Source organism: Protomyctophum parallelum (assembly GCF_964188405.1).
Source record: "Protomyctophum parallelum genome assembly, chromosome: 7".
Classification (NCBI taxonomy): Eukaryota; Metazoa; Chordata; class Actinopteri; order Myctophiformes; family Myctophidae; genus Protomyctophum; species Protomyctophum parallelum.
The window spans coordinates 30,209,034-30,224,432 of record NC_139705.1 but is presented as its reverse complement, the minus strand read 5'-3'; the positions used below and the strand labels follow the sequence as shown (position 1 = coordinate 30,224,432).

Genomic DNA, 15,399 nt, shown 5'->3' with positions numbered 1-15,399 from the left:
GTTATTGTGCTCTGACTGCAACCCACGTAGAACTTCTAAAACACATCTAGAATCCACTGAGAACTGTAACCCAAGTTGTGATTTCACACAATAAGCGATGATTGGCCCTGGCATGTGGGCTGACGCCCTGCCTTGCTATGCTGCCATCTCTCTCTCCAGTGCTTTGTCACATTATCTTCTGCCCTTCATCCTACAGTACATACAGTCTCTGAGGTTGACACTTGAACAACGACGAGTACCTTTCCAAAACAAATCTCTGTCGCTTCTGCCGTCAGTCATTCCCTTCCTCTTCTTCTTCTTCTGACTTACTGCCCAGCTTGCTGAAGTGTGTGAAGCATTGCACGGTGCAGGCCAGGCAGAAACTGGAAATGATGGCGACCACCAAGACGGCGACACCGGAGAAGATGACGATGAGGTAATCGGTCAGGGAGAGGATGAACTGGCACTCCCGGAAACTGTCCTCGGAGAGCATGCTGAAGGGAACTCTGCGGCCATCTTGAGGCAGTGTGCACTCGATGCCTTCCAGACCTGAGAGGGGGAAAAAACAATAGATGCGTGGGTCAGTTTTTGAGCGGTGCTAGCCGCTCCAACGCGTGACTTTGTGTGTGGCTCCCCCGTGATGTCACGTGGCAGCCAAGTCTATGGACATTTTCTGAAACTCTATTCTGTTTTATTGTCAATGGCAAAATAAATGTAGGCCTACTATGATGTCATGTAGTTGATAGTGGGTTTCCTTTTTATTCCGTATAAACTTTTTAGGCCTGAAAAATTATGACGTTCATCATACATCTCTCACCCTCCGTTGCTTAGTGCTTCTTGTGTCGATTACGTTCGACTCTGCAAAGCACTTAAGTGGGTGAATCTATTTTATCATGGCCGGGGTTGACAATACACTTAATTCCCCCAATGAATTGAAGTCAAAAGCTTGTTGACACTGTAGGTGGTGGCAAAACTGCAGGAGGTGTAGTGTATACAATGTTTGTGGATATGTTACCAAGTGGGATTGTGTATCAGCTGTTTTAATGTGTTCCAGGCCTAATTAGCTCTCTGATGCCTCTCTGATAGATCTTTGCAACTCTTCTCTTCCTGCGCTCTCATGAAATGCAGACCAGCCTCTTGTCTGTAGCGTCCACTAAGGAAAGTAGGCTTTCTAATAACACAAGCCGCCTTTGTATTGCTGAGTAGCAAAAACTATTTTTCTTTTCGCTACAGACAAGAGGCTGGTTTGCATTTCAGGCGAGCGCAGGAAGAGAAGAGTAGCATAGCTCTAAGCTAAGGCAAGGCAATAGAGTGCTATGGACCAGATCTAGGTGAAAAACAACTACAGAAAATGCAACTCAAACAACATAATTTAAACAGAGGCACAGGTGTCAACCTCTCCCCATGGCAGCATAATCTCAACTGAACCATTTCCCCTTTATAGACTACAGACTCCACCCATAGCCAAGTAATCAGCAAATCACGTTCATCATGTACTAGCATTATTCCACCCAAGATGCTCCCCAATAATGTAATCAGCTCTTCAGGCACCACACCCCACTACACAGGCTTCAAGGCAGCTTCCCCAATAACATAATTTGCATTTATTTTAAACACAAGCATTTTAGATTCATAATTGTCTCCACCAGGCCGAAGGCATGGGGAGAGAGTATGTTTTGCACTCCGTCCGTGTGTGTGTGTGTGTGTGTGTGTGTGTGTGTGTGTGCAAAATGCAAAAAATTACAAACACTGTGCCATTTCTGTGAAAGTATACACGCACATTTCCACTAGGCACTCATTTCTTTCCAAATCAGCCTCATGGTGGCGCTATAACAGGACAATTCCTGTTTTGACCTATAACTGCATCGATCTGTATACAACTTATGTATGCGCACATGGAAAAACATTTGGATTTCTCAGATTCTACACTGATTGGCTAAGATTGCCTTCCAGAGTGGCCCGTTTTGTACAAAATGCTGCACATGTTCTGCTCATCCAGAATTCGATCCTCAGAGATGCTATGAGTGATCTGACTCTGCATTTCCTCAACAAAATGAAGAAATTTGTTGCAAAAAAACAAAAAAAAACATGTTTACTCCTAAACATTTTGCCAAACATCACACACACTCCTATCCTCCTGGTGGAGACCTGTGCCCAGAAGGGCACTTTTTCTTGTATGAATCTAAAGTGCTTATTATGTCACAGCAGAATGTGCTCCTTCTGTGGGACTGAGAATACAAATGTCATAACACAAGCATAATAATAGCCTACGAGCATAAATACAAAATGTATTTGAACATCATGAATACAATGAATGTGTATTGTTGAACATCATACAGTACATTAATCTGACAGAGGCTGCTCCGTCACAGGATATAGTTTCACACTACAAAACAGGCGCAATTACTGTGGCCACAAATACCCATAACAGAGCAAATTTGCAAAAAGGAATTGCAAACTCACACAAGAGCAGAAAGGATTCAGGACCAGATTCAGACAATTTGCATTGAGAAACATCAAAGAACAGGACAAGGATTCAACCTGATTGAAGGAGCTCATTTTGGCCGATATCCAATTATGGATAAATTGCATGGTCTAATCAACCGATAACAACATATTAAGTTTCGACTATAGGGTTTACCTTAGACCCGTTATAAAGTAACTGAGTTTTTGGTGCAGGAGCAAACTTCACCAAAAGAATGCAGTCTAAGCAAAATGCCTAATGGCTAAAGTCAATATGATGACTATGCATCGACCCCTAGAGTACGTAAGTAACTACCCTGCAGTGTGAAGGGGAGTAAGTACGTAAGTAACTACCCTGCAGTGTGAAGGGGAGTAATTACGTAAGTAACTACCCTGCAGTGTGAAGGGGAGTAAGTACGTAAGTAACTACCCTGCAGTGCACGCAACCTAAAATGAAGGGGAGTAAGTACGTAAGTAACTACCCTGCAGTGCACGCAACCTAAAATGAAGGGGAGTAAGTACGTAAGTAACTACCCTGCAGTGCACGCAACCTAAAATGCCAAAAAAACAAACATTTGAGGGGTTTTATTAGAGCAGTTCACACAATCTATGTCTAATCCTTTAAACTGGCACTCTCAGTGATATTTGAAATTGAGTGAATGGCCACATCATAGACCCAGTTTTTTTGGTATGGTGCGCCAGTCATAAGTACTTTTTGGCCTTAATCTATTATTACAAATGGGAGAATTCCATGCCCACATTCCTCTTGGCGACTCGTTTCTGGCGACACAGAGGAGCAGCAGCAGCAGACTGCTGTGCTGGACCGAAACTTAAAGGAACTACAACATGCATTTTAAAACGTTTTAAAATATTTAATATCATATTGTTTATGCCCCTCAAACGTATTTCTAATGGTTTGAGCCTAAATCACCACTCTGATATAACCAGTCCATGGCATTTCTTTCTGGCTGCTGAAGCAGTTGTTATAGCTTCAGTAGCCTACCACAATGTCCTGAGGTGGCGGGGGCGCCGATATGGAAATTATTTTATCTTTGAGTCATTATAATACTGATGCTAGATAAACCCAGGCCAGCTTATAAAATCAACAATGGTGGACATTGTAAACAAAGTGGAAATGCAAATTTGGAGGAAGAGGGGGAGGAATTATACAAAGTATAGGGTGATACAGATCATGCATACCACCAAATCAGTTGAGCTGTTCCTGAGAGCAATTTCCATTGCAGGTGCATGATGGGAAGGCGAGTTTTTTGTGTAACACCAATGTCTTTTTTAACCCATTTAGACAGTACGACGTGTGGGAACGTCATATCTAATCCAACCGACGGGTTCCTAGCGCATTTTCATTGATATCAAACGAGAGAAAAATATTCGGAATTGTTTTTTCTTTTTTTTAGTTGGCCTCTCCTTCTGCACCATACTCCTTGCTTGCATCGTTCACTTCCCTCTTTACCGTTCACAAAGAAAGGCTCCGCGCACGTAATCTAAGGAGCTCTCCGTGGTTTTGACCAGATGGATATACTAAGCTCTTCATTTCTGACTTCAACATGCCTCTCGTTCAAAATATGAAGTGAGCGACCATCAGCGACTTATATCGTAATCTTAGTGAGGTAAGCAAGCATGTCCCGGTTTTTGTCCGTAAAGGGAGGGGGGGGCTTACAGAGTAAAAGCGGCCATATCTTCCCGGCACCCGAGCTTTTATTTTTAAAGAAATCCCTGCGCTGATTGTGTTATTAATTCATTCATTCCTGCATCTGCCCAACATTTTAAATGTGCGTTTTGTTCCGTTGCTTTTTAACATTTTGTATATAGTGTATTTTTGAGGGGCAAGGTTTAATGTTTGTCTTTAGTTCAATGTTTGTTTTGTAAACGCCATTGACAATGAAGGGAAAATTCACGTCATAATGTAAGTCATTACGTCATATTGTCTCTTTATTGTTAATGGAGTTTAATGTTTGTGTTGGCACCGTTTGATTTACATCACCATTACATCACCTAATCAACATAAGTTAGACTTTAATATATTAGCGCCCCTCACTTCACATGGGTGTGATTTTTAAGCATTAATCCAGACTAAACCTGTACGTGCCTGTCGCAGTCGGCCACCACCCTACTTGGGACGATGCAACTTGGGAACCTAATGATATACGTTGTCATAGCACCAGTTTTAACTGTCCCACATGGAGATCTGTGTATGTGCCTGTGTGTGAAGACTGCAAACTGAAAAGTGTACTTGACAATCAATTCGGCCCACTGGTAGAGCCTGATTGGTTGAGAGTCAATTGGCTGAGGCAGAGGCTGGAAATTGCACAGGTGAAAGGAGTTGGCCTCATTAGGCCCACTGGCAGAGCCTGACCAGAGCCTTTTCTGGTGGTTCTGGAGAACCGTGGGTCCGACCGACTCGATACCTGGCACTGCACTCCCTGCGGGGGTGTGGAACGCGGGAATGTCGAATGTGAAGTCGGTGGGGCAAACGGTTTTCGAGTTACGTGCATTACAACCGTACACACACACACACGCACACAGACAGACAGACAGACGACAGAGACGTGGCGCATTTATAGTAGGATGTTATGGACTTTTCTATATTCATTCACTGTTCAGTTAAAGGCAAGTTAGAATATGACCAATTTGCACAGAGCTCAGGTCAGACCACATCAAAGACAACATGATGACCTCATACTTATTCTATGAAGACATTTTTTCTTTCAATTGCCATACAGACACAACGTGACAGCTTTGACAGGGTAGGACCTCCACCCAGTTATTGTGATGTTAATTCATACCACATTGCATGAAACTCTGAGTAGAGTATATAAAATCCAGATAATTTAGTTAAATCCGAAAGTATAACAATGGACGTGTAATAAGTTACATAATAAGAAGCACAAGACAACAAAACAAAAAACATGCATATCCTCAGATTTTATATTGTTCAGTCAAAGCATACTGTCGATGGATGAATGATCATTTTCAGGCTTCACTCGTTCCATATATTGTAGTGATGAGGGCAGTTTCAAGTACTTCCATTTTACCCTGCCTCCTTTAGTGCTGCTGTAACCAACAGTCAGTTGATATCATCATCAAGTGTGCGTGCGTGCGTGCGTGCGTGCGTGCGTGTGCATGTACAGTACTATTGTGAAGGCCAGATGTCCCCACAAGTAGAATTTGAGAAACAATGTCCTGGTCCTCAAAAGGCAAATGGTTGTTTTGTTTTGTTTTTAAAAGATTTGGGGGTATTAGCCTTTTCATACAGTAGAAGTTCACAACCTGTCGCATCATCAGCCTGTAGCTATTTTCAGAAATTCAATGGCATTCCTAAAATGTGTGCGTGCGTGCGTGAGTACATGAGTGCCTGCGTGCGTGTGTGCGTGCATGCGTGCCTGCGTGAGTGCCTGGGTGCGTGAGTGCATGAGTGCCTGCGTGCATGCGTGTGTGAGTCACGATAAGACCAGAAGGGGTTTTCCACATGAAAAGGGATTCAGTGACCTCATCGCTTGGTGAAATTCCAGTCACGTGGCGGCCCTCCTTGCTGCTGCACAATGGAACGCCAGACTCATGCATGCCTATAGAAACATGTGCACGACGCATGCACTCTCCACATAAACATTCAAGCATAAAGGAGCTTGTACAGTACAGTACACACACACACACACACACACACACATGTTAGTGCATGTCTCTTTATTACTCTCATAGCATGACATATGGACGGAGCCATGAATACCAAATGGAAGCGTGTTTGGCTGGCAGCAGCAGAGCCGTCTACTACAGACAATATCCCACCGCAGAAATACCATGGCACAGTGCAAAAGTCATTTCCATTGATCTCTCACTCTGTGCGCAAACCGCAAACACACAGGTTTCAGACAGTCAGTTACAGATAGGATGTCTTCTAGGTGGCCGGGAGGGAGGAATCTGGACTACAAGTGATCTGTGTGCCAATGGCATAGTGTCACTGGCATCAATCGTGCCATGGTGCTGAATTACACACACCTCTTGTTCACCGTAGAGAACTTCCAAACAGCAGTGGATTTGTTTACACAATGTGGGTTACCTCTGTAAATCATTGACACTAGCTTCCTTAAGATGTCGGAACCCAAGCGACGCCAGGAACCATTGACTGATTAAAACCCCAGCTCAGCTTGTCGAGCACCAAGATAGGTCAACTACCTATCGCATTTACCTGTAGGTCAACTCCTATATCACATTGTCTTTGAAGTAATTGCTTTGAAGTAACGTGCAATACGGTGCAGAGCCATGCTCTATATCGACTTAATTCAGTGGGTAGAGGGCATGGCAATTTAACACTGCCAGGAACAGGGCTTCATTCTTCCCATTGTCTTTGGTCATAATAACCATCAGACCATATAAGACCACCAAGGTTTAGGGCTCTTTGGCTTATTAGTTACAATATACTGTAGCCTGTCAAGGCACCTAATTATTCTTTTATAGCACTGTGACAGTTAGGATTTGTGTTCATGCAGGATTACATGTCTAGGCCGACAGGCTTGGAAGCAAACTATGTTTTCACCCCTGTCCGTGTGTGTGTGTGTGTGTGTGTGTGTGTGTGACTGTGTGTGGGTGTGTGTGTGTGTGTGTGTGTGTGTGTGTGTGTGTGTGTGTGTGTGTGTGTGTGTGTGTGTGTGTGTGTGTGTGTGTGTGTACGTGTGTGTACGTGTGTGTGTGTGTGTGTGTGTGTGTGTGTGTGTGTGTGTGTGTGTGTGTGTGTGTGTGTGTGTCTCTCTGTCTGTCTGTGTGTGTCCATCGATCCATCTGTCTGTGCACAGCTAATCGCGGACATCGCTGGACCTATCTATCGCCATCACACTTTGCATGCACACTTCCAGTAGGCCAAGGCACACTCCTCATGGTGGCGATATAACAGGCTGCTTTACTTTTTGCTTAACTAGGAGAGCCTTTACACTTCATGGGGCCAGTCCAATGGCGGCTCTTCTACATAGACTTCTATTGAGCATGGGGATAACCGGAAGTTTGCATTGGAGTCTATGGGCTTGCGTGAGTACATGACCCACGTGACCGGGCTGTTTTCTGCCCCCTCAATATCGCAACTCTTCTATTAGATGGCTCTGACTAGGGTGTACTGTACATCCAGTTATATTATACGTCCCATATACACACACACTCACACACACCAACATTTTCCCTGGATTACTGATTACATGTCGCAACTCCTGGGGAAGACTCTGAGGAGTGCCCCTTTAGTTACTTTTGGACAGCTAAGATGCTAGGTTTTTGTGAGGATATAACCAGGAAACGCACTAAGACTTGTTTACATCAGGGTCCTCCATTTTCAAATCAGTGCTATTGAACACCCTTTACGTCTGTGTGTTGGTTAAAAGAAATATTGAACCAATGAAAAGTATTAAAAAGCACTTGTTTCCATTCCATGTCATGTTATAAAATCAACAATGGTGGAAATGCAAATTTGGAAGAAGAGGGGGAGGAATTATACAAAGTATAGGGTGATACAGATCATGCATACGAGTTGAGCTGATGTTTTTTCATTTCCAGAAACATTTTGGAGTTAGGTGGTTTCTTCCAGACATGCAGCAGAGATATTGTGGTTATCTTTACCCAGAACTGCTGTTTCTAAATATGTCTGTCTAGTATGCTCCTAATTATTGTACTGTTGCTCCAGTTAATAATTCAGGAGCAGGCAGAAGAACACAGGTCTACATTCACGTGTTTCTCAACATAATGTCTGAGGTTTATTGCTCCACTATAAGCATTGCGCTGCGGTTACAGTGATCACGCAAGCTTTTCTCTTAATATAAAGTAGCATTGGTGGTGGCGGGGGTCATTGGTATATTCAAAGCACAGAGTAGAAGGATGGCGTTTGAAATGTATGTTTTACCAGTTTTGACAGCTTTGTTTTGAAGACTTCTGAGAATGTTTTCACTTTAGAGCTACTGTATATTGATTTGAAATCTATGAGACAGATTAGAGTTAGTTGTATGTTTAATTGCACGATAATAAGTCATTGAGTTTGATACCAATGTATTGACAGTCAAGAATAAGATTTGTCAACATCGAATGGCTGTTTGCTTTATTTATAGACGAATGACAGACATAATGTGTGGCAAATCATAACAGCCAACTACACGTGTTTTTGAATGAGTGTTTTTGGCTGTTTCTTCCCTTCCCTTCTTTTCAAATACATCAATGTCATGTTAATTGTTTTAGCATGAATAGTTTGACAGTACATGAACTTGAACTTCAGGAAATAACGTAAATGATGCGCTGTCGTGCGGGGAGACAAAAAGATTGTAATGACGAACTTTAAGCAGCTTATGGCTTACCCGTTGGAAGCTTGTGACGGTTTTCTGACAGCCACGCAAAGAGTTTGGCCAGAGGACAGTTGCAGATCCAGGGGTTGCCCTCCAGGCGCACTGTCCGAAGAGAGGGCAGGTGCTCCAGGACCGCAGAGTCCAGCTCCGCCAGGCCACCCCTCTCCAGCTCCAGCTCTCTCAGGGAGGTCAGCCCCATGAAGGCGTCCTGGCCTACCATGCTTAGGTACGGGTTGCTGCCCAGGCGCAGTTTGATGAGGCTCCGCGACTCCCCGAATATCCCAGAGGGGATCTCGGTCAAGTTGTTGCCCCCGAGGTCCAGGTAGACGAGCCGGGAGGATGTGCTGAAGGTCCCGGGCTCTAGCCGCGAGATGGAGTTGTTCTGCAGGTCCAGGTACACGAGATCACTGTAGAGGACCAAGAAGTCGGAGGGAATCCAGGGAATCCAGTTGTTGGACAGCCGGAGCCGACGGACATTCAGGGGGATGGTGTCCGGGAGGCTGGTGAGACCTTGACCGATGCAGTCCACGGTGTGGTGGTCGGGACACTGGCAGCTGGGAGGGCAGTTGTAACCCCGTGCGAGTAAGGCAGAGGAGAGCAAGGCAGAGGAGAGCAAGGCGAGGAAAGGCTGAAGCCAGTTAATGCATGGTAACATTGTTGAGGGGGGGGGTCAGAGTTGGGTGGGAGATGGGGGGTGGGACAAGGCGGGTGTGGATGGGGGGGAGCGGGTTTGTCACGGCTGGGGGGATAGGAGAGGTCAGCTTAGCCACCTCGGTCAGGGAGAGGGGTGGGAGGATCGAGATCACAGGAGGGGAGAGGGAAAGAAAGGTTGCTAGCATCCCAGTGATGGCATCTCGCTTTCTCTCAGCAAAGCGCGCGCTATGTGCAACGACCCGGCCACGAGTGCAGCGGAAGACCCACACGACGATGTTTTCCAGGAGATCATGTAACAAGCAGTCTGGATCGAATAGCAGCCGGCTGGCTTTGGAGGGAATGAGGGGAGGAGTATAACAGAGAGAGAGCGAGGGAGAGAGAGAGAGAGAGATGGTGGGGGGGGGGGGGGGGGGGGGGGGAGAGTGTGCATGGCGGGGGGATTAATCCAGAGGTAAATAGAGAATGGCGAACCAGAGGGGGGGTGGGGTGCTTGGGGTAAGCCATGATGCGTGTCATGTGTATAATTATGTTTGCTTGTGTTACAATGAGCATATGTACTGTATAGGCATGACCCTATGCCTCATTAATGCATGTTAGACAGCTGATGAAATGAACCAACTCTTTGTCGTCAAGAAAACCTATGAGAATCAATCAGAAGAACAGTCGAGATCGACCAGACCAGCATGCATTATTGGTGTTCATGTGCCTTTGATCCATAGCTGTGACTGTGACTTACCATCTCTTTCCTACATCAATCTCCTTCCATTGATTATGTCTTCCGGTGAAGCCCAACAAACTATACACTTGTTGAGTTAACTCTCTAGTAGAAATTAAAGACTGGGATGTCAAATAATTATCTTCCGTTGACACTTTTCATTCTCAAATTCAGTTTTACCTGCATGTCACGGTCAGGTCTGTTGCCAAACACCTTGTCTTGTTTGATCCCAACCTAAACCTAAGTAAGTTAACAAACTTATTTTGACATGATTTTATCATCTCAGGAATATTATGCCAAACCAGGATCAGATTAATTCTGAGTTTTAACTATACAGTACCAAACTAATATCTAATCTAATACCAAAATCATCATGCATGTATTCTTTAATTTCTTTACACCTCGACTATTGCACATGTCTTAGAAAGTAAATACATTTTGACTGCTAAATTAGACATAAATGTGCTGCTTTAAAAAAAAGAAAATACTGAAATAGGAGAATAGAACATATTGTTCTTATGTTAAATTCCCTACACTGGTTGCCTGTTTTTTTCTAATTCCCTTCATAAAATTTACTTTTTATTAAAAGGCCTTCCCAGAATTAAAAAAAAGTCTATTGTGTAGATTTTATTTTATTCTATTTCTTAACTTTTTAACCTTGTCTTTTGATGCTGTTTTAACTTGTTACCTTATCTTGATACATGCTTTTTAGTGTTAATTATTATTATCATTATCATCGCCATTGTTGTCGTTATCATTATAACTATAATATATATTATTATTATTATTAATATAGGACAAAATAATAATTGCTTTAATTTCCATGTGAAGGCCCTACAGTACACAGGATCGTACTGTACAGGTTTGCCACGCTATATCTTCCTGGATTCACCGATCTGTCTCTTCTTCCCATGCTCATCTTCCTCCACCACGATTCTTCCCTTCTCTGCCTTTGCTGTTTATTGGACGGAGAAGCGGAGTTTCTGTTTTCCTTTTTTTCCCCTTGTTGCCATGCCAACAGGCCTTACACATTTTTACCATGCAGACGAAGCCATAGTGGAGGATATTACTGATACGATCGTTCACTTTATGGTACAAGCACCAAATTTGGTATACAAGTGCTTCAGAACCTACTCTCTCAGAAAAGTACTTTTCTTTTCACTTGAAAAAACTAAATGGCCACCATTTTTCAAGATGGCCGCCAAATGAAAAGGGCCTTTTGTGGCGGTTCTGGACAACCGTGGGTCCGACCGACTCGAGACCGGGCACTGCACTCCTTGTGGGTGTGTGGAACGTGTGTCGAATTTGAAGTCGGTGGGGCGAACGGTTCTCGGGTTATGTGCATTACAGATGTACAGACACACACAGACTTGAATATATGTCAATGGGCAATGCCCATTGGGTTTTTAAGTGGTGCAAACCACTTCTACATCCAGCTTGCAATGTCCGTGTAGCTGTGTACCTGTGTGTGTACCTGTAACCATGAGCATGAGTGGTGTGCGCATGTGTGAAATTGGAACGACAGAAGTATGTGACATGGCTGCCACCTGCTGGACGCAAACGATACAGAGTTGCACCACTTGGTTCACACTGGTGTGATTTTTTTTAGATGATGGGTAAGAAGAGAGAGATGTGATGTCAGGTGGTGTGGGCTAAGAAGTGGTCAGGGCTATATGAGATGTACAGTAAGTGCAAAGAGAGATGGTGAGGGAGGGAGAAAATTATTTGTACCAATTGACCAGACAGTAGACAGTAGTGTAACAGGTTAAGGTGAGTATAGAGATGGAAATGTTCTAGCAATAGAAGCCAATGTATTGAGAATATGGGACATAGTATGTGTCAGGAGTTATTTGTGACAGAAGGCTACCAGTGAGAGGGAAGATGTATACGATGGTAGTGAGACCAGCCATGCCGTACGGTTGGAAACGGTGGCACTGATGAAAAGGAGGCAGGCTGGAGGTGGCAGAATTAAGGATACTATGGTTCTCATTAGGAGTGAAAAGGAAGGACATTATCAGAAATTACTGAATTAGAGGATCAGCCCAGGTTAGGTTTGGGGATAAAGCAAGAGAGGTGAGGTTGAGATGGTTTAGACATGTGAAAAGGAGGGATGAGGGTACATTGGGAGAAGGATGCTGAAGATGTAGCTGCCAGGTAAGAGGATGGCCAAAGACGAGGTTTAAGGATGCTGTGAGAGATGACATGAAGGTGGCAGGTCACAGAGGAAGATGCAGAAAACAAAACCAAATAGGTTCCATGTGTGGTCCAGCCCTATGGAATGTAAAATTCAAGCATGTGCTAATGAAAAGTATTTAAAATATAGTTTTGATGCTCATCCTAGATCCTACTACTATAGGGGATGCAAAGCAATATGTCCGTTTATCCGTCCGACTTCTCCTACCAAATCACTCCGTTAGCACACATCTCTATGCACAAAAAATGATGCATGCCACAGAAATCCATCTGCACTACATTGCATCCATGTCATATTTACTGTACAAATATTGCTTTTGTATGACATACTGTTATTGCACAACATTTCACTGTGACACAAATTACATTACAATTTCCACATTAACCGACCCGTCCCCTTTTCCCTGCATGTGCACACACACACACACACACACACACACACACACACACGGTACGGTACTGTACAGTACACTACAGTATGTTACAGTACAGTATGGTAAAGTACAGTACGGTACAGTAACGTGCGGTACGGCATGGTACAGTATGATACCATAAAGTATGGTACAGTACAGTATGATGCCGTACAGTACAGTACAGTACGGTACGTTAAGGTACAGTACAGTACAGTATGGTACCATGCAGTATGGTACAGTACAGTACAGTACGGTACAGTATGATACCATACAGTAAGGTACAGTACGGTACAGTATGGTACAGTACGGGACAGTATGGTACCATACAGTAAGGTACAGTACGGTACAGTATGGTACAGTACAGTACAGTATGGTACAGTATGATACCATACAGTAAGGTACAGTACAGTATGGTACCATGCAGTACGGTACAGTATGGTACAGTACAGTACAGTACAGTATGGTACCATGCAGTACGGTACAGTACAGTACAGTACGGTACGGTACGGTACAGTACAGTACAGTACAGTACGGTACAGTATGATGCCCTACAGTGCCGTACAGTATTATACAGTAGAATGGTACAGTACATCACAAAGGTATAGCCAAATATATGCTGAAATGCAAAACCAGTCTAATTTTGGTGGCCATCTTGAAATATCACCGCCATATTGGATTTTTGGATGGCTCGGTTTAAAAAGTTAATGAGTTGACCATAGGAATGTTCACGGCAAATGTCACGCTTGTATCACCAAGCGAACAACCGTTCCAATGATCAGCTAATTGCACAAATTCTGTGTGTGTACGTCTGTAATCCACGTAACTCGAGAACCGTTCGCCCCACCGACTTCAAATTCGACACGTTCCACACACCTACAGGGAGTGCAGTGCCCGGTCTCGAGTGGGTCGGACCCACGGTTGTCCAGAACCGCCACAAAAGGCCTTTTTCATTTGGCGGCCATCTTGAAAAATGGTGTCCATTTTGTTTTTTCAAGTGGACAATTTACTTTTCTGAGAGTAGGTTCCGAAGCACTCGTGTGCCAATTTTGGTGCTTGTACCATGAAGTGAACGATTCGCATGATATATTGACTTAATATCCTCCACTACCATCAAAAACACAGAAATGCCCTGCAAGTGTCGCACTGGAGGGGAAGCCGATTCAGAACTCTACTGTGGAGCAACGATTGCACAGCCACACACACACGCTCACCTCCTTTATAAGTAAATAACGGCTCCATGAGCATGCAGAGGCTAAAAAAACAATACCATGGATACAGTGTTGATTTTGACAGCATTTTTTTTTTTTTTTTTAATTAGTTATATAGTCTCTTTGAATAGTTAATTTAGTTTTAGTCACATTTTGGTCACCTGGAATGTTTTAGTGCTAGTCTAGTTCTAGTCGACTATCTTTAGTCAATTAAATCTCTACAGTTGATTTAGTCACCAAAAATGTATTTTGGCGGGCCTTGATGCCGTTGTAATGGCTGATTTTACACTTGCTGAAAATAGCCGATCTACAATTTCACAACACGTTGCGCTGTGAAGCGTTGTCAGCTATTTTCAGCATCCAACCAAGTATAAAATAACTTGTCTTTTACTTATACTGGATCTCGTTCACTAGTCCCTTCCTAACATTTTAGTGTAGTTTTTATTCGTTGACGAAATTGTCAATATATTATTTAGTCTTAATTATAGCTTAGTTTTCATTTAGTTTCCATTTAGATCAGTGAAAAAAGGTAGTCGGCGAACATTTTTCGTCATAGTATTAGTCGACGAAATCAACACTGCATGGATACTATGCAGTGTATAAGCCTGCCTGAATCTAATAAGCTTTATATCCCTTGTCCAGGGGGGAGTGTCCCCTTTGTACGAGTAGTATACAGTGTAGGAGTTTGTTTTCCTGATCTATTCTTTTCTCCATTCTTGAACCCTGCAAACAATGGGAGCTTGTGCGGCAAAGAATTTCACCCAATCGTTTACACCTGTAAACCTCAACCATACTGTAGCTGTGATGTGGAATAAAGTTGACATCGATTGGCACTATAGGTGTTTGCAGTAATTCATTTTTACAGTAAAACATTTTGATGCACATTTTGGATAAATCTGGCTGGATTCTCAGTGGAGGAGAGTCTGAAGATGCAGTGTAGGCCTAGTAGGTTTGGTGCCAATTGAGCAAATAATGTGGGAGGACATCGGGATAATGCATTTTAAATTTAATATTAAGAAAAGTGGTCCCCTTGTCCCCCATATATGGGGACTAGGTTGGTGGAGGGTGTGTAGAGCCCAGGATCACATTAGATGATTGACACAGGGTTGAAAAAAGGGTTACAAAATATATATATATATAAATAAATAAAAAGTGGGCCAGCACTGAGCATATGAGTAAAGCATTAGGCCTACACTTGTTTACAAGAGGGTCTTTGTTCAAGTCATCAAAACATTTAGAGATGTACAAATAGACACTTCTATATAGCAAAAAAAAGACAAGAGGAAGTTTCACAAAAACCCGACAGCACAGTTCAGCCAAAACTGCCATTTTTGGTGGAAGGAGAGAGAACGGACCAAGAGTCCCTTCAGGCTTAGTCCCCAAGTAGAATTTCTTTGTAATTTATAATTGATTTTTTTACAGTCTAAGTACTAATTCCTAAGTAG

The 15,399-nt window shown here is 43.3% G+C and overlaps 1 protein-coding gene across 1 annotated transcript; it reads right to left on the bottom strand.

Moving 5' to 3' along the window:
• Positions 1-271: 271 nt before the first annotated feature.
• On the bottom strand, positions 272-9,426 carry LOC310861857 (leucine-rich repeat-containing protein 38-like; the record flags this gene model as incomplete). Its single annotated transcript, XM_083769543.1, has 2 exons — positions 272-528; positions 8,784-9,426. 2 exons carry the CDS (start codon positions 9,424-9,426, stop codon positions 272-274), a joined length of 900 nt encoding a protein of 299 aa, XP_083625669.1.
• Positions 9,427-15,399: the final 5,973 nt, after the last annotated feature.